This window comes from Cucurbita maxima, unplaced genomic scaffold, assembly GCF_002738345.1.
Source record: "Cucurbita maxima cultivar Rimu unplaced genomic scaffold, Cmax_1.0 Cma_Scf00016, whole genome shotgun sequence".
NCBI lineage: Eukaryota > Viridiplantae > Streptophyta > Magnoliopsida > Cucurbitales > Cucurbitaceae > Cucurbita > Cucurbita maxima.
The window spans coordinates 949,286-975,903 of record NW_019272032.1 but is presented as its reverse complement, the minus strand read 5'-3'; the positions used below and the strand labels follow the sequence as shown (position 1 = coordinate 975,903).

Sequence of the window (26,618 nt, the reverse complement as noted above, 5' to 3'; positions counted from 1 at the left end):
TTTTTTTTTTTTTTTTTTTTTTTTTTTGTATATGTATAAATAAAAAAATATTATTAAAACAAAAAAAACAAAAAAGGAAGGACAATGTATAGATCCAATAAAATGAGAGAGTAAAAGCCTTAGGGATAAAGATGAGGCCCTAAGCCTAGAAGGAGAGATCTAAACAAAAGGTATTCAATCTAAGTCGATGAGAAAAGGTGTAATTAAAAAACTGTGAAGAGAGATAACCATAATTCTTCCATTGCTTCAATAGCAAGCCTCCAAAGAAAGCCCAAGTTAAATGAATCCATAAAGTTAGCTTCTCCCCCTGAAGAGGATCCCCAGTAAAAAAATGTAAAGGAAATCAGCCAATGGTGATGGTATCGTTGTGGACCTCTCACCAGTTAAAGCTGTTGAGCATGAGTTCCATAATTTTTTAGCAAATGGGCAGAGTATCAAAAGGTGGGCTTGAGACTCATTGCTCTTGAGGCACATAGACAAGCTTGGAGAAGGGTCTGATATGGCACCCTTCTACGAACCACGTCTTTTGTGTGAATGCCTCCATGAGAATGAGATAGCTTATCTTCTTAAAAGACTTGAAATTCAGGGGACAATAAAGCTCAAATAAAGGCCATTCCAGCCAATGCACCTGCTTTTGAAGCAATCCAATCTAAAAAGATGAAAATTTTGTCTTATGCTCCCTTTGGACTCGAAACCCCAACAAACCAAAAGGCTAAACTAATAGAAAAAATTATTTCTGACTGCACTGCTGAACTCCATCATACGCTCTCCACAATCACATACAAGACAAAATGAACCTAGAGATAAAGCAAGAGAGAATAAAAGAGAGCTCTAGTTAAAACCATAGGTATTTTTTCAGTTTCAAAACAAATGTCCAAGGTGAGTACAACAATGCCTTCCTATTATCCATACAATTCACTATCACAACTCAAAGTCCACCTTTTGACTTGAATGAATGAATCCGTAAGCTGGCTCAGAATACTGAAATTGTTGGAGATCGGGCTTCATTTTCTAAAAATGTCCAAATTAAAATCTATCTAGAACTCTAACTAGATTTTAACTATAACAAAAAACCCAACTAGAAAGTAAAGAAATAAGATAAGAAGTTCATCAAATCTATCAATCTTCAAAGACTCTTTTATCCTTTGACACTTGATTTTCTTTTACACAATTCCTCACCTTTAACATTTGATAATCATCAGCATCAAAGGCCATGGAATTTCTACAATTTTCGAAAGAGGTACAATATAAATATAGGGTAGTGTTTGAAAAGAAATCACACATACAACCCAATTTTCGTACAATGATGTATACTTCTACAGCTACAAACGAGTAATCAAATAGGCTACTGAAAGAGAGACCTTCCTGCTACTACAACGGCAACAAATAGCTCTAGAAGTCTCTAAGGAACGTATAACATGTTCTATGCTGAATGACATTGACAAGTAGTCCAGAACTAAACGTTTCAATGACAATTTAACAACAATCAGTATTATTCTGGCAAGAAAATACCTCCCCTCCACCCCCGCCCCAAACTAAGCCACCCACTTCCCAAGCCTGGTTAACTCATAAGCTTAGAATTGAACCCCCTTGGGCTGAGAAATTCAACTGTGTAGTACCACGTCATAGAGACACAACTTAGGAACAGAACACTAAAACTTGTATAAAGTTCGGTATCTAACATGCAGACTGAAAAAATAAGCATTTACAGCATAAAACAAGAACTTACGGGTATTCTGGCGGCAAAACGTGAATCTTGGGGCTTCGCGGCAGCATCTTCCCGATGCAAATAAGGACCAAAACCAAGTTGCCTAGGATGCCACAGCGATCCTAGAGACGCCGATGTCGAAGCAGCCGGCGAGTCGCATTCGGCGCTCGATTGTGCAGGTTGACGACAGTCAGCACCATCAGTAGTGCTAGCTTCTTCCTTAGCCATTAACCAAGGCCCGAAATCAAGCTCGAACCAAAGAATTGATATCCCCCAAATCCTCCATTGGAGCTAATCTTCACGCATAAGATATAAAACCAAGAAACACACAAAGTGACGGTGAAGTTCACTACAGGGTGAACCGATTCTCGAATCCCCCAAATTGCATCATGGTTTCAAAGTCACTCCCAATTCCAGAAATCCGCCAACTGAATCCACTCCCATTCTGATTTTCCCTCTAATTCAATCTCGAATCACAACACAACCCAACAAAACCCTCCCAAAAATCCATGGCAAGAAAAGAAAATCGATCAATCTGACATGGCCGTATCAGATTGACGATTATCTGAACATTGAATGAATCCCCCCAAAATTTCGATCAAACAAAAAGCTTTAAAGTTTGACCCAAATACTATAAATTAACAATATAACACCCTCCGAAAACCCCACAACGACAATCAATTTGTGATACGCAAATTGAAAAGTAGAGAGAGAGAGAAAATAGAGGAAAATGAATGAATTTTTGATATATGACTATAATATGAGACAATAATGAGGATATGGTCAGCCAAATATTTTCTCTACGACATTGACACAGTTGAAGCGTGGCCTTACCCTATTTTTTTCCTTTTTCTTTTTTTCTTTTCCGATTTATTTTTTATTTTTCCAGAAGTAGAAAAAATGGAAATAAATAAATAAATAAATAAATATGTGAACATGCAGGAGGGAATTTACATTACGTGTAAACATAATTCTCTTCCTTTTATTTATTCAAATCTCAAACTTCCACCATCGCACCCACATGCACATTCTCAACCTCATTTAATCAAATTTACTTAATTAAAAAAAAAATTAATTTTAAAATTTTTTACGCTCATCCACCCTTCATAAATTATCTACAAATATTTTAATATTATTTTATCTAAAGTTCACGCGTATTTTAAAAAAATATATTTTGGAGGTGTTTTTCTAATTTTTTTTAAATAAATTCAAAAAAAAATTTGAAATTTTTTTAAAAAACATAAGAATATTAATCAAACTTTTAAAAATTTAATGATCAAAGGGTATTTTTAAAAATAAAATATTAACAGTTTAATTTCAAAATTAATGGTAAGGAAATAATCTAATTGTATTTTGTATAAAAATAAAAAGAGTATATGCATTTACTAAATAAATATAATTAAATAATTTTGAGATAAATTATCTTTAGAGTTCTAATAGAGTGATATATATATATATATATATATATATATGTCATAAATAAAGAATACAAAAAAAAATATATATTTATATTATTTAAGTATAAACAAATGCCATCTTTTATTTTAAAATGCTTAAAACATTTGAAAAAATAAAATAATTTTATTGAGTTAATAAAAAATAAAAATAAAAAGTCTATATATCAACTTGTTTTTGTCCATTTTTCGAATATTTGATGACTTTTTAAAAATATTTAATAATATTGCTTAAAAAAATAATCTATTATTAAAATAATTGGTAAAGTCGAGGGTAAATTTATAACTCAGCCTGGGTGTTAAGCGTGTGCAGACCATACATCGAAGATCAACCAAGAACTCGGTAGAACAAACCAATCAAGTAAGAGCAGTTCGATCGATTCAGCCGCGGCTATGACTTCGACGAGGATGATTAAGGTTCCGCAAGTCGCGTTCCGTCGGGTTCTTCCACTATTTGTTCACCGGAACGAACAGTTTTTTATTGTTTCCCAACAATTCACGACCAACTGTGTCCGCACCGCCGCCGTTTCAGCTGCAATCACTACAACAACCGCCACTGGCGTCTGTAGTAAGAGTAGTAATGTTTTGAAATTTAGCTATGTTAATGGAAGATTCTCAAATTGGGGTTCAAGTCGGAACATGTGTGTTAGAGCCACTCAAGTGAATGACTCTGGATCTATCGATTCCCCGCTTATGCAGTCAATGGAGAACAAGGTAGTATATTGATTATTTTTTTTTATTTTTTATTTTTCGGTTTAGATTTATCTTTTTCTCGTTTTAGATAACTATTTAGATAACTATTGCGTATGCTCTTTGAGGAAATGCATGGCAAGTTACTGAGCTAATTGAGAGGAATGGAATCTCCGAGTTGATTGTAGTTCAGAAGCGTTTTCTGTAGGACATAGAGAAAGAACTTAACGGCGATTATGTGTGATGATTTCACTTAATGTTTTGTTTATGTTTTACGTGTTGTTATCAAACTAATGCATTTCCGTTTCTTTTCTGCAAATGCGTCTTTGTTGCGGCTTTGATGTAGCTAGGGTTTCTCGTTTCAATATATAATATAGCAACCTGTTTAGGCCTAAGCTGAGCCGTGTTATTAGAAGGCGGGCCAAAGGCACAACTAGTTAACTAATTCATCCCGAGGACACCTGTGTTCAGACTGGCATATACAGAAATTGTTGGTATCAACCTTTATCATTCAAAGGAATCAAGTACCCTCTAACCATTGGTTCCAGGATGAGGGCCATTGCTGACGCAAAAGCCTTTCTAGGAAATCTAGGAATTCCGAGTGGTTGTTTGGACAATCAGTTACATTTATGTATCATCATTGCTTACATTGGCCTTGGCGCAAACAATTTTGAAGAATCTACTAATTCATTATGTCTCTTTCCTTAAGCTCCCATGAAAGTCATGAAGGCTTTGAAACAATTGATGAGAGTTTCATTTGGAACAGGAACGTCTATAATCTTGCTTCTCATTGGGTGAAGTGGAACTTGTCTTCCCTTCCCACTGTGTATGACAATTTTGGATTGGGGTCCCTCAAATAGAGAAACAATGCTCTTCTCAAGAAGATGCAACTTTGGGGGAAGAGCCATGGCTACGGACTAGAAATCTTTTGGCTAGGTAAGTTGTCCAAAGGAAAAATATGGTGTAGGTTGTGGTGTGACATTGCTAGAGACATAGCCTTCTTTTAATTCTTGTAGTTTAGAGTTGAAAATAGGTAGAGGATCTGTTTCTGGGAGGACAAGTGGTCTGACTTGGTTCTCTTTGCTCAGTTATTCTTCCATAATTATATGCTTTCTTAAAGAAAGGGTTTCTGCATCGAAATTTTGAAACTGGGACCAACAAGCTTGGAATTTAGGAGCGAAGAGGTTTTTTCAACCAATACTTTGGTAGTTGGTTGGCCCTCCTCGAGAAACTCTACATGATCCATCTTGGGCTTCTCAAAGATAAAGCTTGTTGGTCCCTTGAATTGATGTGTACTTTCTCTTCCTAAAGCCTACTTGTTCGACTTTGAAATTGAAATCCCTGTCAGTAAACCTTTTTTGGAATTTCAAGATTCCTAAACTGGTGAAGATGTTTCCGTGGTCCTTGCTTAACACTCGTGAAAAGCTAAAGGAAGTTCAATAATTGTGTTTTATCCCATTCACTATTTCCTCACTAAGAGGGTGACTCCATGGATCATCTCTTCCTTCATTGGTCCTGTACTGAGAGAGGTTGCTAGTATATTATGAATGAATACGGATTATCTCTTTGCCTCCCTAGAAATGTAGATGAATGGTGGAGGGTTGGGCAGGTTGTTATTTTAAAGGCAAGGTCAGATATTACAGAGTTGTGCGGCTAGAGCTCTCCTTTGCATCTTATGGAAGGAAAGAAATCAAAGGCATTTAAAAAATAAACTATTTTATTTTTATTCTTTTTGCAATAGTGCGCAACTTACTTCATGTGGTGTTCAAATAATAGTAAATTCTTTTGTAATTACTGTTAGTTGATGATTATCTGTGACTGGAAAGCTCTTCTTTTGTAGCTATTTGGGTGGGGTTTTGTCTACCCAGCCCTAAGCTGTTATTTTATGGCCTGGTTCTATTAGATCTTTTTGTTTCTTATCCAAGGAAAAAAAAATTGTTTCTTATGGTGGGATGCTAAATTAAGGATTAGGAACATAAGTGGAGATAAAGTTTAGTTTACAACATATTGTGGATGGGTGTGTTTTTCAACTGCTCATAAATTGGTATTTGAGTGGCTCGGTAGTTTGTTTATTTATTCGGGTCTATTTGTTTTCCTGTTCTCCAGCATTTCTTAATTTCTTATTGCACTCCTTTCATGTTTTGAAATGAGCTCCATTTCTTGACATTAACTTGCTGAAGGGGCTAAAACATTCAAATTTCAACTGTTCTAAAAGGGTTAAGTTATAGAAATGTACAAGTAATTCATCATCTTACTTAAAAGCTGTGAAATCATAGTAACGAATATTTCTTGAAATTATTCTGGTAAAACCTATTTGAATAGAAGTTGTTATTTCTTTCATGAGTTTTTTCTTCCAATTTGTGGCTACTCTTTTTACATTTTCTTCATCTTTTTCAAGATGACGTAGTTTTTATTTATTGAGTTGGAATTGCAAATTTCTTCATCAGATTAAGGAACAACTAGAAGCACAATCTGTCTCGGTAAAAGATGCTTATGGAGATGGGCGACATGTTAGGTGAGGACTTTTCCCCTATAATTTCTTTTCTATGGTAGCATAGTGTAAGAAATTTGATTTATTTAGAATGCCTTACTGATAAAATAGTTTATTTACTTCAAAAAAAAAAAAAAAAAAAAAAACAAATAAATCTTTTCTTCCACTTGTTCCGTAATCATGTTTGGGCTTCTTATAAAGCTTATACTCAAACATTCTTTTGGCATTTGTTTCTTGCCAAATCACAGGTTATGGGTTCGTTTTTCTTCAAATCCCTGATTTTTCAAGTTTAAACTTTGCATTTTTCATAAATTTGGCCCCTCTCCTTCGGTTATTTGAAAACTCTCCCTCTTGTAAATGATCGTTGTTGCAAACTTGAGGATACTCGGCCAAGGTTTGGATTCCCACCTCCACATGTTGATTTTGATTTTTTTTTTTTTTTTTTTCCTTTTTTGATATGCTTACGTACTTAAACTCCTGAGCCTCTAAGGCCAACTTCATTCCCTACTAAATTGAGCAAATATCTTATCTCTAAATTAGCTACTTGAACAACTAGTGGTGCACTCTTCTCAAAAAAGTTCATTGGGGGCATATTGGCCGGGAAATTCATGTAGGATTCACGTTATGGTGAAGTACAATTGACGTCACAAGCCATCTCTAAAGAACTAGTCAAGTTCAACTGATTGCTAATGAAGTTCATTTTGCTTGCAGCATTGATGTTGTTTCTTCTGCCTTTGAGGGACAAACGGCTGTTAATAGGCAGAGGATGGTGTACAAAGCTATATGGGAGGAGCTACAGAGCACAGTCCATGCAGTGGATCAGATGACAACCAGAACACCCACTGAAGCAGAAGCTCAGAACTCACAACTCTAAAAGTTTGTCCAACCCTTATCTTTGCCAATAAATGTCTTACAATTAAAGTATGCACTTATTATTCCCTTTCAGCAATTGATTAATGGCACAAATCTTATGTTCGATCTTTCATTCAAGATTGGTGGTCAAGGAATCAACCTGTGTTTTTTTTTACATGGTTATCCAAAACCTGTCTCCATGTTTTTTCCTTGAAATATCAAACACCATCCTTAATAACTTAAAATATTATTCCCAGCCAAATCGTATTACCAGCTTGGAAACTCTCTGTTGATCTGAACATTCCAGCTTTGAAACTTTCTTTGCCATTGAATGCACCAGTTTCGGTTTCTTTCGATATGATCGTAGGCCACTTCCAGACCTCTAACCATATTCTGACTTCGAAATATCTGTAAGATCTTGAATACCTTCCAACAAGTCTGACTCAACCCATAGAGGTAGACATCAACATTCCTCAGCACCTTCAGACCTTCAAAAGTTTTCTACATTTCCAGGATTTTGGAAGGCCACTTCTTGACGTAGAGCCCATTTTAGCTAAAGATTGAACTCCCATAGCATTGGCGATCAAGCTAGCTATAGTTCCTGAAACCTTTATTCAATGGATTTTCCAGTAGAAAGCAAATTGTGATTTTCAAGTGAAAATGTTGGTTTCTGCTTTCCCAAATCAATCTTCCATAAGATAGAAGCTATGTAGTTTAACATGATATCAAGATAAGAATCCTTGTATGTCATCTTCTTTTTAACTGATATTGATAGTCACTGGTTTGGTTTTGTCAGGTGCTTTCGTCATCTAAGAAAGTACCTGACAAAGGAGACGAGATAAATTGGAAGTCCAACGCTCAGCTGTGATCATATTTTTACCCTCCTCTCTCCCTCCACACTGAATTTATTGTCTTTTTTTTTTTTTCAACCATAAAGTTTTTGGAACAACAATTCTGAACTAGATTGTGATGCTAATATATAGTTTTGAATACCTTACAAATATTCAAAGAAAGTTTCAAATACCAAAGTATTCAAAATACAAATTATACAAAACTTTAAAATTTTAAATAAGCATTCACTTCAGTGGATTCCATGGCCACTTGCAAGACTTTTTTCTTTTTCTTTTTTTTTTTTAAAGAAAAAAATTCAATCACAATTTTAATTTCATTATTAGGCTTAAGGGTTCATGTTGCGTGGGAAATCTTGATTCTTATTTTTAGAAAGAAAAAAAAAATTAATCAAGGGAATACACATACCCCCTAAAACTACGTTTGATTTCCTTTAGCCAAATGCCCTTCCATCTCTCCCTCTATTTCTCAGGAGGTTTTGTTCCTTCCTCTCTATCTATCACAGTCGAGCTTTGCCGCATGTCATATTAGCATGCATAGTATCACAATCGCACTCTTGTGGTAGTGGGTGTGACAATTGCTCTAATCCGAAATTTGAACTTTGCAGACAATATCGGTATATATTCGAGTCTTGGGTCACGTTTGAAAGAAATGTTTTAAAAAAACGTGAGCAAAGAAATACGTTGACAACAATTTTAAAGAAAGCAATGTTAGAAGCTAAAACGAGTAAACAAGAATAACTTTAATAGCAAATAACCTGGGTAGTAGTGCATACATGATTTTGGTGACCAGACATATACCATCACTTGTCATTGTTTGTCAAATGAAATTAGTTCAACATCTTTTACCTATGTACGACCAAAGTTAAGTGAAAAACACATTTCATCTTGTTTTTAGTAAGTTTCTGCCGAGTTGAATTAAGAATCAGTTTTCTTTAATTTAATTAAGAGTCAGTTTTCTTTAGTTTCCAAACTCAAGTAATGGAATACTCAAAATCAAGTTGTAGAATTACACAAGTTTCATGACAACTGACCTCAAATGATAACTGTTTAACTACAAAAAAACGACTAGAAGTAACCACAAAATCTTTTAGAAAGTACAAACTCAACTAAGAAGAATTTCATTTTCACCTATTACATAAGTTCATGGCTTAATTCGTCAAATTAAATTTACTCACCTAGCTCTAAATACATGGGGTTAAATGTTATCATACAAAATTCGTTTAAAAAAATCCAACTCTATACAAAATTCCTTCAAACAAACAACCACTTGGATCAATGCATTGACCCATTTCTGAATATCATGATGAGATTAAACAATGTTCCTATAAAAATGTATCATCACTATACTATCAAAATTTATATACAAGTTATCAATAGTTTTGGGTGATTTTCTTTCCTAAGGCAAAAGGAATGCTGTACAATAATCAAGTATGGAACACAATTTTTCTTTCCTTCGCTTGAAAGCAAAGTTCAATGGCCACGCAATGCTAATTAATGGATGGCAACATTGGATTCATTCCAAGACCAGATCCTCCAAAATTACCTGGTTCTGCATGCTTGACTCTTCCAAAATAACGTATATGACGTAATAGCCTTGCCAAGAACGTATTTTGACAAATCGTCGAGCTATCACATACCAGTGCTATGTGTTTTCTTGCCCTAGTTATGGCCACGTTCATCCGTCGACTGTCTCCTAAAAATCCAACAGCTCCAAGATTGTTTGACCTTACCTGTTAGAATATGCAAAGAACATTATAAAAACTTTCCATTGTAAAAGCATTATTGACACCTTGAATGCTCCATATATGACCCTTCATAAAAATTAAAATCAAGACAGATTTTTGCCATAAACATGATTTTGTAAAAAGAATGATAGGTGGAAAAGAAGACAAAGGAAAAGCTCCTATTGAACAAACGTCTGCTGAAGCGAAGGAAATTGTTACAGCTGATGAGAGAATTGGTGGATAACTGATCAGTTGATTGGAGCGTGAATGTTTAATGGAGAAGAGCCAGGTGTTTATCTGTTTAGAGCAGAGAGGTAATTCTAGGCAAAAAGAGGTAGAGATGATTGATGCAATAACAATTGCTTCAAGGAGAAGTGTTCTGCTTTCATGAGGAAGGCGAAAGACCATTCTGAAGCTAGGTGGACCTACATCACCAACTTTAGAGTCAGTTTAGACTGCATGGGAGGGAACATTATGTGAAATATTCCACTCCCATTGGACAACTGTGATGGTACGAGGATGTCGACAACATAGATTGAACGCTTTTTGGAGAGTTTGTCAATGGGTCGAAGATAAAAATCTAGGCAGAAATAAGGATGCTACAATGAAACACCAGAAAATTGATTATCTCACGCACATGAATATCCTTTATCCTCTCAAAGTTAATTCACCAATATAATACTAGCAGCAAAGCCTGTCCCTAAAATGGAAACTATTGTATCTGCCTTAATTCATTTGCATGATCTCACTTTAGACTTGGTCTAAGCCTATTATGTAGTGAATTGAGAACATTCACACCAATAGTGGCTCATACAGAGAAGAGGCTAGAATTATTTGCAACCAACAAACGGAACTAGTACAACGGTTTGATATTGGGCAAGAAGATAAAGGGAAGGTAACAATATCCTATAGGTTCTCCAGAAAATGTTTTAAAGCCACGATTATTGGAAAACATGTAATAAGCCCACTCAGGTACATATGGTTCTTTTTTTAAAAAGGAAATTCTCAATACTGATAATGGTTCTGCCTTGAAGAAGATACATGTAGCAGTCTCAAATAATGTGGATAAAATGAGTCAGCCAGAGCTAGCATTCCAATTATATCAGTGTCAATTAATAAGTGGAAGAGAGAAAAGATCAATAAAAGGCCATGTAGGTGTATCAGGGTGTAGATGTGTAATTCACACCTAGTCAGGAAAAAAAAACGTGTTGCAAATCATATGTATCTTACCATTGATATGATTACTGCATCTGCCTCTCGGCCTTGGAAGCTATCAATAGTCGCTACCTCAATGCCAGCAGCTTCAGGAATTTCATCAAGCCTGTTCCTCAAAAGCTGTACCTGAGCAACATAAGGAGACTGGACTGCAATTGCTCTTGGACTGACACCTGTAACAGATTAATTTCAATAACATATCTTCCATGATTGTATCAATTAAATCACAGAAAAGTACATCCAAGGGACCAAGCTAAAGTTATCCTTACATATACACCAAACTTCATACAAGGATTGCAGGTATTCAAATATCGGAGTATTACTACATATACACCAAACTTTAGTAATTAATCCTTGAGGGAAATTGAGGATCTTGGGGGGTCTCTATTTCATAGTTTTTAATGTAAATGATATTTTATAAGATAAGAAACAAACTCATTCAGTTCTTATCAATAAAAAGGGTTTATACAAACAACACGAGGGGAGAAACAAAATCAACCCAAGAAAAGCCAAGGTAACCAATAAAAAGAATAATCGATTTAGTTAAAGTTAAAATGAATTAAAAAATAATAATAATAAAAAAAAAAAAGATGACAATAAATATACCTCATTGTAAGATTTCTAAGATTAACCTCAAGAAAACTTATGACAAAGCTAGTACCAGAAGTATGAGAGTATTAACTGGACTCATTGAAGTCCCTTCCGTAATGTCTCTTTTTAAGGAAATTTAACTACTTGATCCAACGGCAGGGAGTTCGCTACTTAAAGTGATTGGCCTCTCATCCCAACTTGTTAGTTCAATGGCATCTTCATACTAGACCTCACAAGTATTCATTGCTCTACCTCCAGTTGCTTTTGAATAAGATAACTGCATGGTATCCTTCTCCAAGCATATGCCGGATTTCTAATGGAAGCTTGGCAGCTATGAGGATTAAATATCTGAAGAGTCTAATAGTTTTCCTGTCCTTTGATCAAAACACCAGTCACTTAACTAAAATCAACTTCAGAAGTTCATGATCCACCGTTGCTGACTGCAGGACTACTTCAGTGAAGAGAGCAAATTTTGGGAAGATTATGTATTTCTCAGTTGAACTCTCACTAGCAGGATGGAGACAAATTCAATTGTAACCTATTTCTCAGTAACCTATTTCCACCATCTTCCATTTTTGGATAAGAATCTAGACAAATTCAATTGTAAAGGCTATTTAACCAGCTCTTTAATTATTATTATTTTTAAAGAAGCCGAACTTTCATTGAGAAACATGAAAAAATATACACAGGCATACAAATAAATAATTATAAATGACTAACACCTAGCGCTTTTTACATTATTCTTACCCTCCTAATCTTCCAACATAAATTCAAAGCAAAAGCAAAGATTGTTTTTGCTAACCAAGCTATGGCTATTACTTGGATTATATGGGTGAAAGGAACAGAAGCTTTGGCCATCCTATAATTTCTTTGTGGCTATGTTAGGCATTTCCCATTCTTCCTTTCATTTCTTTTCCTTTTATCTTTCTGTTTTTTGACATTTAGAAACTTTTTTTTTTTTATTAACCAGCTCCAGTTATTGGAACAAAATAGAACGCCATTTTGTAAGCCAACTGTGGCAAGCTTTGGAGTTAGATCTCATCTCTCTCCATTTTGTACCCCTTTGTTTTGGGCATGTCATTTCTTATCATAATTACTCTTTCGTTGGAGAAAGAATATAGGATGTTCTCACAAAATATATTTCAAGATTTTATTAGTTTTCCAATGCTTCATTCCTTTGTTTTCTATGTTGTCAATCATACAGTTTTGAGTGGCAAATCATACGGGTCCTAAACTCTGACATTTTTAAAACTTGACCTGATTTTGTTTATATGAAACAAATTTTGTATTAGAGTTGAATATACAATTAGTTTTCATTCTTCGGATGCTGCTTCATGCACATCCTTTAGATGTACATCGTTTATATTTTCAGTGTCAAAAAAGGAATCCTTTCTCAAACTTATCTTCCCCATCAACATCATAGAGAAAATCAACCATCATGGATTCACCTAGTGGCTATAAGGGCCTTGAGAAAATAAGAAGGAATTAGTTCGATCCATGATGGTCACCTACCTAGGATCTAATATCCTACATGTCTCCATGTCAACAAAATATAATAGGGTCAAGCTGTTGTGTTGTCTGGTGAAGGTAGTCAAGATGCGTACAAACTGGAGAATATCAAAACTAGCCTATCTACACTACAAAATAAAAATAAAATAAAAAAATCAAAAGCTTAGAGAGAATCAATCTTTTCAGTATCCCCACTAACATTCACCATACATCTATGTTTGTCATTTGCTTCCCTAATCTACTTATAATAGACACTAACACATAACATTATCGATATTGACATAGAAAGAACACTTACCAGAATAAATCAATGAGCAGACATGTTGCACGACAATATCTGCCTCACCTTCATTGTATAATGAGCCTGTACCAGCTCGATCTAAGTGCTCTTCACAACCAACTGACAAACTGCCATATGGCATTCTAGTGTCAAGCAACAGCAAGGGACACTGGGTTATCCATGTTGGCTGCATCAATAAAGAAGCTAACCATTAGAAGCTTCTCACAGACCTATTCATCACTTTGAAGGCTTTGGACTCATTTTTAGAACTAAATTTATCCACGTTGAGTCAAAATGACTCTGCAATATAACCTCCAATTCATACAGGTTACTGTAAGGGAACTAGTATCAAAATGGTAAGTCAAAAGATCTTCATGTTCTTAGAAATATAACTTAATAAATAATAACCTCCCCAACATGAATGTCTAGATTGCAATGCCAAAGTACACTACCGACAGTAATTTTGGAGAATGGTACCTTGACAAACGGAGAGTTCACAAGAAGATGAGAAGAGACTGTTGGTGAGGACTTCAACATTCCACCATACATTTCCTTTGAAGCCCAACTAGCTATTGCGTCATTCATCCGGTATTGTATTGTTAACATTTTGGTTAAAGTCCCCTGATGCAAGGTTGAAGCCCGCTCCAGCAATGATACTCCAAGACCACCTTCCAGGGCTTTTCTAGACAAAATCACAGGAGCAAGTTGGCATTGATCGCCTGCAAGAATACAACGGTGTCCCTGTAATATTGGAATCCAGCAAGCTGGCTCAATTGCCTGACCTGCCTCATCTATAACAACTAGATCAAATTTTTCCAGCGTCCGAATTAAAGGATCAGCCGCTCCAGTGTTGGTAGCAAGAACAACTTGGGCATTTGAAAGTATTTCCTTCACAGTTTCCTTCTCTTTCTTTTTTAATGTCTTCCCAAGCTGCTTCAGAAGCTGGCGTATGCCAGCAGCCAATGAATCGTCCTTTAAACAGTGTCTCAAGTCTTTCCTTAGGTCTGCCTTCTTCCTTTCAATATCTGTTCTAAAACTTGCAAGTTTAGTGTTGACAATTTCAGCCAAGGACTTGGATGCAACACTTGAAGATATCCGTGCCGGATTTCCTACCCTAACGATGTTTATCCCAATGTTTGAGAGTTTTTCAACCATGTTGTCAACAGCTGCATTAGTAGGTGCTGTTACAAGCACCCTTTCACCTTGTTGAACAGCAAGTGCAATAAGCTCCTTTAGCAGACCTGTCTTTCCAGTGCCAGGTGGCCCTTGGACTATCAATATTGGCCGCTTCTTATTCAAAGCAAACGAAATTGCTCCTTTTTGTGAATCATCAAAATCTCCATTGAGCACTATGTCATTCAGGTTGGTATGAGCTAGATCTATTAAGTTATTATCTTCCATCCACTTGATGTCTTCTTCATCGCCAAATAATGTAGCCACTACAGCAGAAGAAGGATTTTTCTTTCGCAAACCATTTTTCTGAAGCAACATTAAGGCTTCACAATTGCGCTGTATAAATGAATCGATACTTGGTTCAGATATAGCAGTTTTCCTTGAATATAATCTAATGGAGAAAAATTGAAGATAACAATGCAGGACAAGTATATTTATTGAATCAAGCAACAAACATTCACCTAGTACCTCATAAGTGAGAGTATCAGCTAACCCTGGAATACGATCAATACGCACGGACTTTCCAAAGAGCTTTGAAAAGGTAGGGTCACCATGACGAGATTCTAGAGCAACCGTGATGCTACACCCATCGTCCCCCAGATTGTTCACAAACCCTTGCATGCAAGAAGTTGCACCAGCACCCCTGCTATCGCAAACCCTCACACAAACCATATCTCCCGGTGAAAGGGTTGTAGGTGGTAATCTATGGTTTCCTTCAACTCTGAATAACACTAAATGCATCCCCCCTAATCCTGAATATCAATAAAAGTTGGATCATACGATTAAAAACTTCTCTCGAACTTTAGAGAATAAATATTGAAGTTGAGCTGAGTTCAGAATTTGAAGAAAAATAATTGATTGAATCGCTCTTATAAAATGAAATCATTAGATGGACCTGTAAACGTGCTAACTGCATTCAAATTGCATATAGTGTCACAGAGTTCTTGCTGTGCTTGGCCATGACTGACTAAGAACTCAATGGGTTTAGAATTATCCGAACCCTCATCTGGTGTAGGGACCGCATTCAACTCCTCTTGTGTAAACTCCAATTCGGAATCTCTCTCAATGCGAAGTAACTCAGACATGCGGTTTACAAACTCATCAATCCTGCTCTGTAAAGCCTTGGCCTTCTCCAGGTCCATCCCTAAAGCACCTTGGACAGCCTTTGGCTGGCTTATCTTACGTGCTATAGCTTTATGCTGAGCTGCAAATGCACCATGTCAGTTCCCAGTCGAGCAATTTGTTCCTAATCGAACAAATATTATATATATATATATATCTTTTTATGCATCCATTAGAGAAACACAGGATTTGAAATTCGTAACTTAAATTTCAAAATGATTTGATAACGAAAAGTAAAATCTTGTTAAATGGTTACTTAGTGTTCCAATAGAATTCAATTTAATTCTTTACTTCAAGGAAACACTTCAGAAATAAAAAAGAAGTCTACTAAAACAGATTAAGAAGCATCATTTTCTTGCAAGAAATGATATGTAACTTGGTACAGATATTACTTGGGAGTAAGAGAAGAAACCTGAATTAGCAAGCTCCTTGAGGAGCTTCCATGATTGAGTTTCGCGCCAATCTAGAATCAGCGATTTGCTTTGGAGATCTTGGAGGGCATCCCTGAGCTCCCTCTGGAAATGGTCGAAGAGAGTGGGATAGTGAGTAGAAGCTTTCAAACAGACGGCTTCAAGTCCAAGAGGCATAGGCACCGCATTCAGATACGGTTGGGCTTGAATCACAAAAGTAAGCCCCGGTCCCATCTGCTGCCGGAGCTCCGAGAAATCTCCGTTGACGTCAGCAGAAGCGAAATCAGAGGCCATTGCTTGCATGGCCTGCCCAATCCACTGAACTACACTCTTCCCCAGCTCCCTCCGCCCTAGAGGATCCCCGTTCTGATAGATACCATGCAAGTTAACCGCCCGATCACTCTTCTTCTTCCCTTCCTGTTCACCCAGAGGCGACCGCTTTGGTCGCGCCTTCATCTCCGAACCGACTGAACCACTGGTACTGATGCTGATTCTAGCACCAGCAGATCGATTAGCAGTAGACGGAGAAGAAACCTCGAGAATATTGGGTTTCTTCACATTCTTCTTACTTTTGACAACACGAACCCTCTTCTGCGCTCCACTGGGATGATTAGCGTCATTAACAGTCTGAACAAACTGCTGGAAAGAAACAGTTACCGCTGTGTGATTCTGGCGAAACAACGGAATCGACGTTGGCGCATTCATCGCACAAACACTCAAAATCAAAGAGAAAAACACTCAAACAGAAGAAATCAATTGAACTTGAAACAAGAAAACGTGAGGAAACCGTTGCATTACGTAGAAGCGGCGGAAAAATCTTCAAGACAAGACAATGGCGGACGGGAAATGGGTTCTGCAAATTTAAGCCGCGCAGTGAATTTGAGGTGAGGAAGAGAAGAACATATCGACGATTCTTTCGAAGAGGGGAGCTCGAAAGCGCCAGCGAGGTCGCTTTCGTGGAACTTATTTTTTGCCTACTTGGAAATTAAGAAAATCCTTCGAAATCCCTACGCCATTAAATTAATTTTTTTTTTTATCAAAATCCAACATAAATAAATACTTTCTTTAATAATTATTATGCTTTTATTAATTAAATTATACTAAAATTTGTTGGATGTCGGCTAATTTAGAAAATGATCATAGATTTATAAGTGAGGAATACTAACTCCGGTATGAGGTCTTTTGGGGAAACCCAAAGCAAAGTCATGAACGCTTATACTCAAAGTGACATCATACTATTGTGGAGAGTCGTATTCGTCTAACATAGTATCAGAGTCATGCCCTAAAACCATAAACAGTTATGGTCAAAGTGGACAATATCATATATTGATAAAACTTGTGATGTAAACTATTTACAAAAATATCCTAATCATAAAAAAAATAAAATTAGAATATTAAATATTAACTTTTTAAAAATTATAATTATAATATAATCCACGTAGACATATCTCTCTGTCAACGTGGGTATTGGCCAGTTCGTAATCAACGTGTTCAATTGCTGTACGGTCTTTCCCAACCAGAGGGAGGTGACCACGTCATTCATTTTTAATGCATTACGTGTAACAATGAAAACGTGGTTAACTTGTTGAGGGTAAAGGTTAAAAATGGATTTACTATTATTATATTTGGCAGTAACTTTTGGTATTTACGGTTTTACCCTAAAATTCCCATATCGCAAACCACGTCATCATCCACGTACATCTTCGTTCGATCTGGGAGCGGAATCAAGGCACCTGCTTGCTGAAGCTGAATAGAAAACGAAAATCGAGAGTCGAAAGCGCCGGAACTCCGAGGTAGAGAAATGGCGTCGGTGGTGCGGGGGATTGTGAAGTCGATCAAAGATAAAGGGATCGGCACTTTCTGGAGAGAGCTCAAGGAAGAAGGCTACTTGTATTATTTTCCTGCCCTATTTTTCTTTTTGATCCATGTTTTTTTTTTTTAATCAAATCTTTTGAGGGATCTTAGGGTTTGTTACTTTAGGATAATTGTCAAGTTTGAATATGAATTCGTACCATTTGTTTCTCTTATGCTTAATCAATGTGATGTATTGGTGTTTCTCTTATTGTTCTGGAAAGGGTTGTTTTAATGTTCAATCAGTATGGGTATTTCTTTCCTTACATTGGATGTTTCAGACGCCAATAGCTGCGTGAGAAATGCAAATTTTGTTGATTATATACTCTCTCTACGCTCTTAGAATTAGCTACTTGGGATTGCTTTCGCAGAATTGTATTTTGTGTCGCCATAGAATGTGCTAGATGTTTTTTTCCCCTCTCTATGGACTTGGTTTGCACTGTTGATCAACCATTCAATATCGTCTCTGTTTCTAAAGCAATATTAGAAATTGGATTGCGCTAACCATTTTTGTTTAATTGAATCTTGCAGGAAATGCTTACCCGATGGAAACCTATTGTAAGTTACATTTTCCATAATATTGAGCTTTCCTTTGAAATGATTTATGATTAACATCCTCTCTTCCCTCCATACACACACGTTCCCGTTTAGAAAAGTCGTTGTCGCCTTCTTTCACGTGCTGTCTGTGCTAGTTCGTGGATGACCTAGATTGTGTGGACCATAATTACTCACTATAAGCTTGTGTCAAAGAATATCATCCTCCTTAAGAAATATCCAAATTCATTTTGCAAGACGAGCCATTTTTAGGTTACTAATTGGAAGACCACCCTTTCCAACCAGTAAAGCGATCTCTTTCCCATTTAGTTGGTGACTTCCTCCACTGGGATCAGCCCCCTCTTCGGAAAACTATGATTAATTTGGCACTACCTTTTAAGGCCATGGTGGGGGGAGAAAAGAAAAGGAACAAAAATGAAAGTTCTTATACAAAGCTTTAGTGGGTCATTTGGGTGGTATTGTGATAACTGAAATCACGATGGTCTTCCAAAATAATATATTATGCTAATATACTCAAGAAAGAGAATATGATGTACAGACTTGCTAAATGGTCACTGGTCAGTTCATTCCACTTATAATGTAGGTCTGAAAATGCTTACAGGTTATGTTTTTCAATCTAAATTGCTGTATATTAAACCAATTCTCTCATTTGTATTTTGTGTTTCTCTTCTTGTGCCTTTTCTCTCTTGTCTAAGCTTTTTCTATTCCTTAAAATTTCCACAATATTAATATCTAATGTTTTTTAGATGAATGTAAATACACATAAATGTTATATTTAAGTCTTGAGCTACTAAAAACTGTATTATCAATTAACTAAACCATGTACTGCAGTTTTTTCCTTGATTCAAATGATTTGTGCAATTATTTTATGATTTTCATGATACTTTTTGGAATTATCCATCAACAATATAACTTGGCACTTTAATTGACGCCAGCCTTTATTTTTGGGGGTCTCAGTCATACACTGAATAATTTCCTTTCCTTGCAAACTATGCATTTTATTTGGTTTAGTGAGGCAATCTTAATCATCACTTATTCTGTTTATTTTGCTTATTCAGGCAAACTAAAATTCACAAAATTGGTGCGACACTTGTGGGTGTTGATAAGTTTGGCAATAAATATTACCAGAAGCTCGATGAAGAGACTCAATATGGTATTTTTTTTCCTGTCTAATTTGTTTTCATTGGAGTTTCACGATGTTACTACCTATACCTATTTTCTCTGGGTCAAGGTTAAGATACATAAACCATTGCTTAAGAAACTTACCATGTTAGGTTTATCTTTTGTCTGGTAGATTAAGTTGCAGGAATGTTTAAACGATAAATATTTTATATGCAGAGAAGGAATGTTTAATTGTTTAAAATTTTTACTCTTTTCTTTTATAAACTTTGCCATCATATGTAACATTGTTAATTCAAACAGATTGATTATATATCTTGTTACAAACTCATGCAGTAGGTCTACATTCCCTTGCATTACATGTAACTAGTTTTTTCTGTTCAAAACTCCCCAAGTCCTGTGCTAGGTTAAAGGGATTGTCACTTCACGTTTTGGAGGAGATTTTGGTGAACTCTTGCTTTCGTGATAGAAGAGTCTTGTGGCAAGCTTGTTCTTTTGCTATTCTGTGGGGGTGTGGCTCGAGACGAGTAGGTTTTAGAGGGATGGAGAGGGCTTTGGAAGAGGTGCGGAGGGCTGTGAGCCTTAATGCGTCATTATGGTCGTCTGTAAATCAGTTCTTTTGTAATTATCAGCTTGGGGAAGCATTTTGGATTGGAGTCCGTTCTTGTTGTTAGTTGAACTCCATTTGCAGTCCTTTTGTTTGTATGCCCTTGCAAAATTTTTCTCCTCTCAATAAATGCTTAGTTACTTTGGGAAAAAAAAAAAAAAAAAAAAAAAAAAAAAAACCAGTTCCTTCTAATAATATCTAGCTGATAAGAATCCAAGAAAATCTTACTGGAACCCTCAACAGTAAAAGCAAGAAAGGAAGTTTGAAATATGTAGGATGAGGATGACGCATTTTATATATTTTCCATCAAATTCACACAGGCTTGTTTCATGTTTACGAAAGAATTTGTGAACATTATTAGAACTCTTAATACAATTTTTATCACTGGAAGTGTTCTTTAGCCTTCTCTTTTTTATTTTGGGGAAAGCTGAGCTAGCGAATTTGCCATTTCTGTAGGAAGACACAGGTGGGTTGAATATGCAGAGAAGGGTCGATATAATGCTTCTCAGGTGCCACCCGAATGGCATGGCTGGCTCCACTACATAACTGATCACACAGGAGACGAGGTAATTCCCTTATCCATAACAATAACAATGATAAGGCTATATGTATAAAACAAACCTTAGCCTTTTAGTAATTTCAATTGTCTTCTTTTAAAAAATTTCAATTGTCTTCTTTTAAAAAATTTCAATTCTGCTCGCAATGTATTAGAAAAATCTCAATCAGGTCCTATAATAATTTGTTGATTATAAGTTGATATATCATTTTAAAAATACATATGGACGTACTACTTGGATGCCACTTCGAAACATAAAATTCAAATCTTCCAATAAACAAAATTTCTTTCTTTCATGTGGTATGCCCATGTGTCCAAGTAAAACAGTACTTTAATGATACATGAATTTGCCTTTAACAAATTTATATATAGCAAAACCTAATCTTTCAAGAAGAAATTAAGAGTTATATAAATGATTATAGACCATATGGTTTCTTTAGCCTAATAATAAAATAAAAGGAGTTTTTTTTTTTTTTCACCTGGCGATGTTGTCATTGATATGAAAAATATTTTGCAGCTTCTGATGCTGAAACCCAGCAGGTATGGAATAGAACATAAGGAAAACTTCTCCGGGGAAGGTGAAGAACTTATCTACCATTCCAAAGGACATGCTCTTAATCCTGGACAGAGAGATTGGACTCGATACCAGTCATGGCAACCAACCAAGTCCTAAGTAATTTATCTATCAATCCCTTTCTTCAATCTGGAAATCCTTGGGATATTTGGTTGTCTTGTTTCTTCTGAATAAGCTACTTGTTATCTTATGCAAGCTGTGAAACATTCATCTTGTTTTGCTGCACAACACATGCGATGAATTTTTCAGCATGTTTCTGATTTTTGAAATTTTTAACAAATTCATTGTTGTGCCATCTCCTTCGAAACTCTCAAAATGTTGATATCTGCATTCGGCTATAATGAAGATCATAGTCAAATTGTGATTGACAGGCTTTAGATCCACAGTATTTTCATGTAGGCTTATTCAAAGATCGCCTAGTTGATAGCCGGACCAATGCCCATTCATCAATTGGATATCCATCTTTGTTGTATTGGTTAGCAATGATTCTTTATTGCGTTGGAGTGGAAGATTCATCAATTGGATATCCATCTTTGTTGTATTGGTTAGCAATGATTCTTTATTGCGTTGGAGTGGAAGATTCATCAGGCTCCATCAAAAGATGGTGAGTGGGATGATAATTTTTAGAAGAGCCTTAAAGAATGAATATCTTTTTTGAAATAGCGAAAGATATTTTTGGTCAATTTTTCAAAATTAAAAAAAAAAAAAAAAATCTAAAAACACTTTTAAAGTGATTTTTTTTTTTTTTTTTTTGAGGTGAATAGTGCTGAAATCTTCATGTTGTTTGTTTGTATGCTCAAAAAGTGATTTTGAAGTGATTCATTGGTATTTATAGAACCCATGAATTCATATTTTGAAGTGACAATTGTTAAAGGTTTCCAAGCTTCGCTTATGAGTTCAATTCTAAACCAAGTATTCTGTAATTGAACATCCTTGAATTTTCAACGACATTAAAGATCCCTTTGAAAAAATGGAAAAAAATAATACATTGCCTCTGCTCAAACTTGGCAGTTACATTATAGCAGCAATTATGCCACATACACAAAAAATTATATCGATTGTGTATGAGGATAGCCCTTTTTATGTGGTTACATTGAATTTTATTGTCGGAATTCTATCTGAATACCGTAAATCTACAGCCTCTGACGTAGTGTGCAGTTAATGGCAAAGCAAATTCACTCAAATGCCAGCCTTTGTGTGCCAACTAATGAAGCATACTGACCTTTCTGAGCCAATAGTTCCAAATGAGTACCCAGCTCTACAATTTTTCCATCAGAACAAAATGCAATTTGATGAGCATTTTGAACTGTACTCAGCCGATGTGCAATCACCAATGTCGTCCTTCCCTTCATCAACAGGTTTAGAGCATCCTGGACGAGTCGCTCGCTAACCGCATCCAGTGCGCTGGTTGCCTACACAAAGAAGACGTGTATCATAATTTGTAATTAAGAAAACGCTGCTAAATCCCCAAGTCAAGTAGCTATATACATACAAGAGGTCTCTAGTAACAGGGATGGAAGAAGATGCAGCAAACATAGGGGATATGATCACAATGAAATTTACCTCATCAAGTATAAGGATTGGAGCATTCTTAAGCAAAGCTCTTGCAATGGCTATTCTCTGCAAATGATAATTTAAAGGTCAGTTTCCATCTCTTCTTAGATCAACACACTTCTCGAGATGGTGTCGTTACAATACCTGCCGCTGGCCACCACTTAGAAGGCCTCCACGTTCACCGACTGGCGTGTCATAGCCCTTTCAAGAATAAGACAATCCATGTTAACAACAAAGGAACCAGCAAAACAAAACATGAATGTACTAGAAGATAGCAAACCTGAGGAAGTGCAACAATGAAGTCATGAGCGTTTGCAGCTCTGGCTGCCTTTATCACCTCATCCTTTGTTACATTATCATCTGGAAGTCCATATGCAATATTTTCTCCAACAGACACCGAAAACAGAACAGGTTCCTGAACATCATCTAATTAATTCTTTTGACAGGAAAAAGTTATATATAAGCCCATACTAAGTTAAGTATGTCAATGTTGATATTACACATTTAAGTGCATTAAACTAAGCTGGAATGGTGATCATCAGAGCATTCTCAAAATAAAATTAGAGATTTGCCATGAATCAACCAATAACAGCAAACTCCTTTAAAACACCTAAAATCAGTCTATTCCTCTCTAGCCATGTCTCGCAAAAGATTGGCGAATATGTATTGGTCTTCAAGACCTTACGTTTGACATTGAAAGGGTAAAACACAAAGCAATTTGATTAAAAAAGACCCTTCATATTCCTGGGGAGTGGTATCCATAAACTAAAACTTCTTTCAAAATAACTACAGAAAAAGGCACTGAATAAATGAACGGCCTGTGCTTTCCACTTCGACACGAGCACCATCAGCCCCTAGATGAGAAAATGTGGATTCCCTGTCTCCGCACAAACATCTATGATCTACCTAAAACAAGGGCCATCCAAAAACTTTTACTTTCTCAAGAGAGAACTTAGTTTGAGATCTGAGGGAAATGTCCTCTCCTTGGCGGCTGTATCATGGAATGGACTTGCAAGAGAATAACCATGAGGCAAGGGTCCTAGATGGTCTTGAACAAGCATAACCAAGTATTTGCATTTACGCATCTAAACAGCCAAACCTCAAATCTCTCTATCTATGAACTCTCTTTTATCATAAAGACATCGACACATACAAAAAAGGGTGGCACTAAGCCAATCTAGTTACAAAAAGAGAACTCAAAAGCTAAACCATACCCTCACACAATGCTCAATTGGATCCATTTATGACCATATTCAACATACATTCTCATATTGCCAACCAATGCAATTTTCTACATCTCAGTCATTACAAACAAAACAGAAAACCAAACAACATAACACGTGGTAAACATAGGATGTTAATATGTTGAATGGAAAAAATGCTGCTGATTGCCACAAGTACATAAAATACAGTATGGATCAGTGATTAAAGCAAGATTTTGTAGGGTAACAGAAATCTGCTGGGATTAAAATAATAGTCTCAAAACATGGGTAAGGAAGCCTCTACATTTCAAGCAAGAAAGCCGAACTGGAAAACCAAAACATTTGGGGGCGAAGTTTATAATAAATTTAAAGCATCATCAGTCTCATGGCTATTCATTCAAGGTAAGTAATATGGTAATGTCAAATGTGAGTTTGAGTAGGTAAAGATATTACTTGATTCACTATTGAAACAGCCCGAGCCCATTCCCTCTTATCAAATGCTCGAATATCTTCACCAGAAACTTTTATTTGCCCTTGCTTTGGCTGTAAAATATGCACATTATTAACCAATCTATAACATACAGAAGTTTGTTGATATAACAAGAAAGTTTACCTCATAAAAACGTGCCAACAGCTGTACTATTGTACTCTTTCCTGCTCCACTAGGACCCACTAGTGCCGTCACGGTTCCACATTTAAGTGTTAAATTCAAATCACTAAGAATGTCAACGTCAGGTCTCAACGGATAAGAAAAGGCCACATCTGCATGACAAGAAATGGGCACACAATGACACATCAATCATTTCCCAAAATAAATGACATAGAGAAAGCAAGTTTCCCATTTCAATGTGACCACAACCAAGAACAGTTCATCATATATTTCCCTAAATTGAAGAAGACATAGAATGGGGCTTAGAAAACAAATAGTTTTATTTATTCCAGTATCTAAGACCGTATGGACCATCTGATCTCAAGTACCCTCAGGGACACCCACCCAACTTTACAGTACTAAATTACCAAAGAAATTTATCTTTCTAAAATGAAGAGTTAACATAACAATAACATTGAAGAAAATTCACCTACTGAGATGAGCTATAGTATCAACACGACTTTAAAAAGTCTAATTACTGATTCAAAATGTCACAGCAGAGATATAAATGCACTTCATGAATATTAGAAAAAACAAAAAATGTAAATAGACAATCACTGTTTCTACCATTATTTTTATTGCGAGTACAAAAGCATGTGAAAGATTTTGAGACTTTTAACAGAGAATATTGGGAACCGCAAGATATTTTACCTTCAAGACAAATATCACCAGACCAAGCAAGATTGATAACGTTGCTAGAAGATTTTAGGTCTGCCATGTACTGTGTTTTCACCTGACTGTTTTCATCAGTAACGCCAGAGAATAACAACTTATATTTAAATTCTTTCTGCTGCATCTCTTTTTCTAATCCATATGCAAGGGCTTCATCAACCTCTTCATGTAAAACAGAATTAATTCTTTCAACAGCAGCAAAAGTTCGACGGAGATCTCCAAATGTATTTACCAATCCTTGAACCTGAAAGTCATTACATGCGTCAGTAATCAAGAATGAGATATTGAGAACGGGTAACCAAAGAGAAACAGTTGCAGGACTCACAGCAAATGTTAACGTGAAAGTATATCCAATAAAAGAAGCCATGGTTCCGACAGAAAGTTCACCCTGGAAGGACATGATAAGAATAATTAGAGATTGGATAAAACAAGGCCTTGACCATGTCTGGATATGATGAACAAAAAAACATCAATTAGATGAACAAAAATATACATATTTTGGAGAAGGATACAAAACTTTTATTGATAGAAAGTTACAAATGAATAAAGTTCAAAAATCAAAATTAAGAAAATGACCAACTATCCAAAGTAAAATACAGAGAACACACCCCATTAAAAAAAACTCAATTACCTATCTTATACTAAGAAAATAATTTTTAAACCCACATAAATTTAAGCGAATTGCATAAACCACAACTGAACTATTACAATTATTACAATTGCACCCATAAGCTTTCACCCTTGTAAAACTTGGGACCTTCCATTACCCTCCATTAAAAATTTCGTTAAGTGATAGAGAAAAAGTCTATTTCTCTAAAACAAGTAAAATACAGCGAACACACCCCATTAAAAAAAAACTCAATTACCTATCTTATACTAAGAAAATAATTTTAAAACCCATATAAATTTAAGCGAATTGCACAAACCACTACTGAACTATTACAATTATTACAATTGCACCCATAAGTTTTAATTGTAAAAGCTAAACTCTCACCCTTGTAAACTTGGGACTTTCCATTACCCTCCATTAAAAATTTCGTTAAGTGATAGAGAAAAAGTCTATTTCTCTAAAACAAATCTTTTTATCTCTCTATCACAATTCGCTCTATAAAGGAATGAATGGCCTTCCTTCAATCATATTCTTATCTCTAAAAAAAAAAAAAAAAAAAAAAAAAAAAAAAAAAAAAAAAAAAAAAAAAAAAAAAAAAA

The 26,618-nt window shown here is 35.7% G+C and overlaps 5 protein-coding genes across 6 annotated transcripts in view; 2 read left to right on the top strand and 3 right to left on the bottom strand.

Moving 5' to 3' along the window:
* Positions 1–2,505, bottom strand: part of LOC111490844 (dual specificity protein kinase YAK1 homolog) — a 13,274-nt gene extending 10,769 nt beyond the window's left edge. Inside the window, exon 1 of the mRNA XM_023139469.1 lies at positions 1,730–2,505. Coding sequence (XP_022995237.1) covers positions 1,730–1,936 — 207 coding nt within the window. The 5' untranslated portion in view covers positions 1,937–2,505. The remainder of the gene's footprint in view (positions 1–1,729) is intronic.
* A 938-nt stretch (positions 2,506–3,443) lies between these two features.
* On the top strand, positions 3,444–7,370 carry LOC111491454 (protein BOLA4, chloroplastic/mitochondrial). Its single transcript, XM_023140374.1, has 3 exons — positions 3,444–3,876; positions 6,300–6,367; positions 7,055–7,370. Exons 1-3 carry the CDS (start codon positions 3,556–3,558, stop codon positions 7,215–7,217), a joined length of 552 nt encoding a protein of 183 aa, XP_022996142.1. The 5' UTR covers positions 3,444–3,555; the 3' UTR covers positions 7,218–7,370.
* Positions 7,371–9,296: 1,926 nt separating this feature from the next.
* Positions 9,297–16,775, bottom strand: LOC111491308 (DNA-binding protein SMUBP-2-like). The gene is made up of 7 exons (XM_023140175.1): positions 16,073–16,775; positions 15,434–15,742; positions 15,007–15,290; positions 13,843–14,874; positions 13,384–13,552; positions 11,001–11,158; positions 9,297–9,776 (listed from the first exon to the last, which is right to left on the bottom strand). Exons 1-7 carry the CDS (start codon positions 16,773–16,775, stop codon positions 9,534–9,536), a joined length of 2,898 nt encoding a protein of 965 aa, XP_022995943.1. The 3' UTR covers positions 9,297–9,533.
* Positions 16,776–17,772: 997 nt separating this feature from the next.
* LOC111491451 (probable NADH dehydrogenase [ubiquinone] 1 alpha subcomplex subunit 12) lies at positions 17,773–21,630 on the top strand. The gene is made up of 5 exons (XM_023140372.1): positions 17,773–17,960; positions 18,453–18,479; positions 19,535–19,629; positions 20,659–20,768; positions 21,276–21,630. The coding sequence occupies exons 1-5, from the start codon at positions 17,872–17,874 to the stop codon at positions 21,429–21,431; spliced, it is 477 nt and encodes a 158-aa protein (XP_022996140.1). The 5' UTR covers positions 17,773–17,871; the 3' UTR covers positions 21,432–21,630.
* A 617-nt stretch (positions 21,631–22,247) lies between these two features.
* LOC111491193 (ABC transporter B family member 28) overlaps positions 22,248–26,618 on the bottom strand; it is a 7,968-nt gene continuing 3,597 nt past the window's right edge. For both annotated transcript variants that reach the window (XM_023139987.1, XM_023139988.1), the window contains exons 9-16: positions 25,735–25,797; positions 25,389–25,653; positions 24,702–24,850; positions 24,542–24,631; positions 23,167–23,301; positions 23,031–23,087; positions 22,896–22,952; positions 22,248–22,744 (exon numbers count right to left, since the gene is read on the bottom strand). In XM_023139987.1, coding sequence (XP_022995755.1) covers positions 22,508–22,744; positions 22,896–22,952; positions 23,031–23,087; positions 23,167–23,301; positions 24,542–24,631; positions 24,702–24,850; positions 25,389–25,653; positions 25,735–25,797 — 1,053 coding nt within the window. In that variant the 3' untranslated portion in view covers positions 22,248–22,507. The remainder of the gene's footprint in view (positions 22,745–22,895; positions 22,953–23,030; positions 23,088–23,166; positions 23,302–24,541; positions 24,632–24,701; positions 24,851–25,388; positions 25,654–25,734; positions 25,798–26,618) is intronic.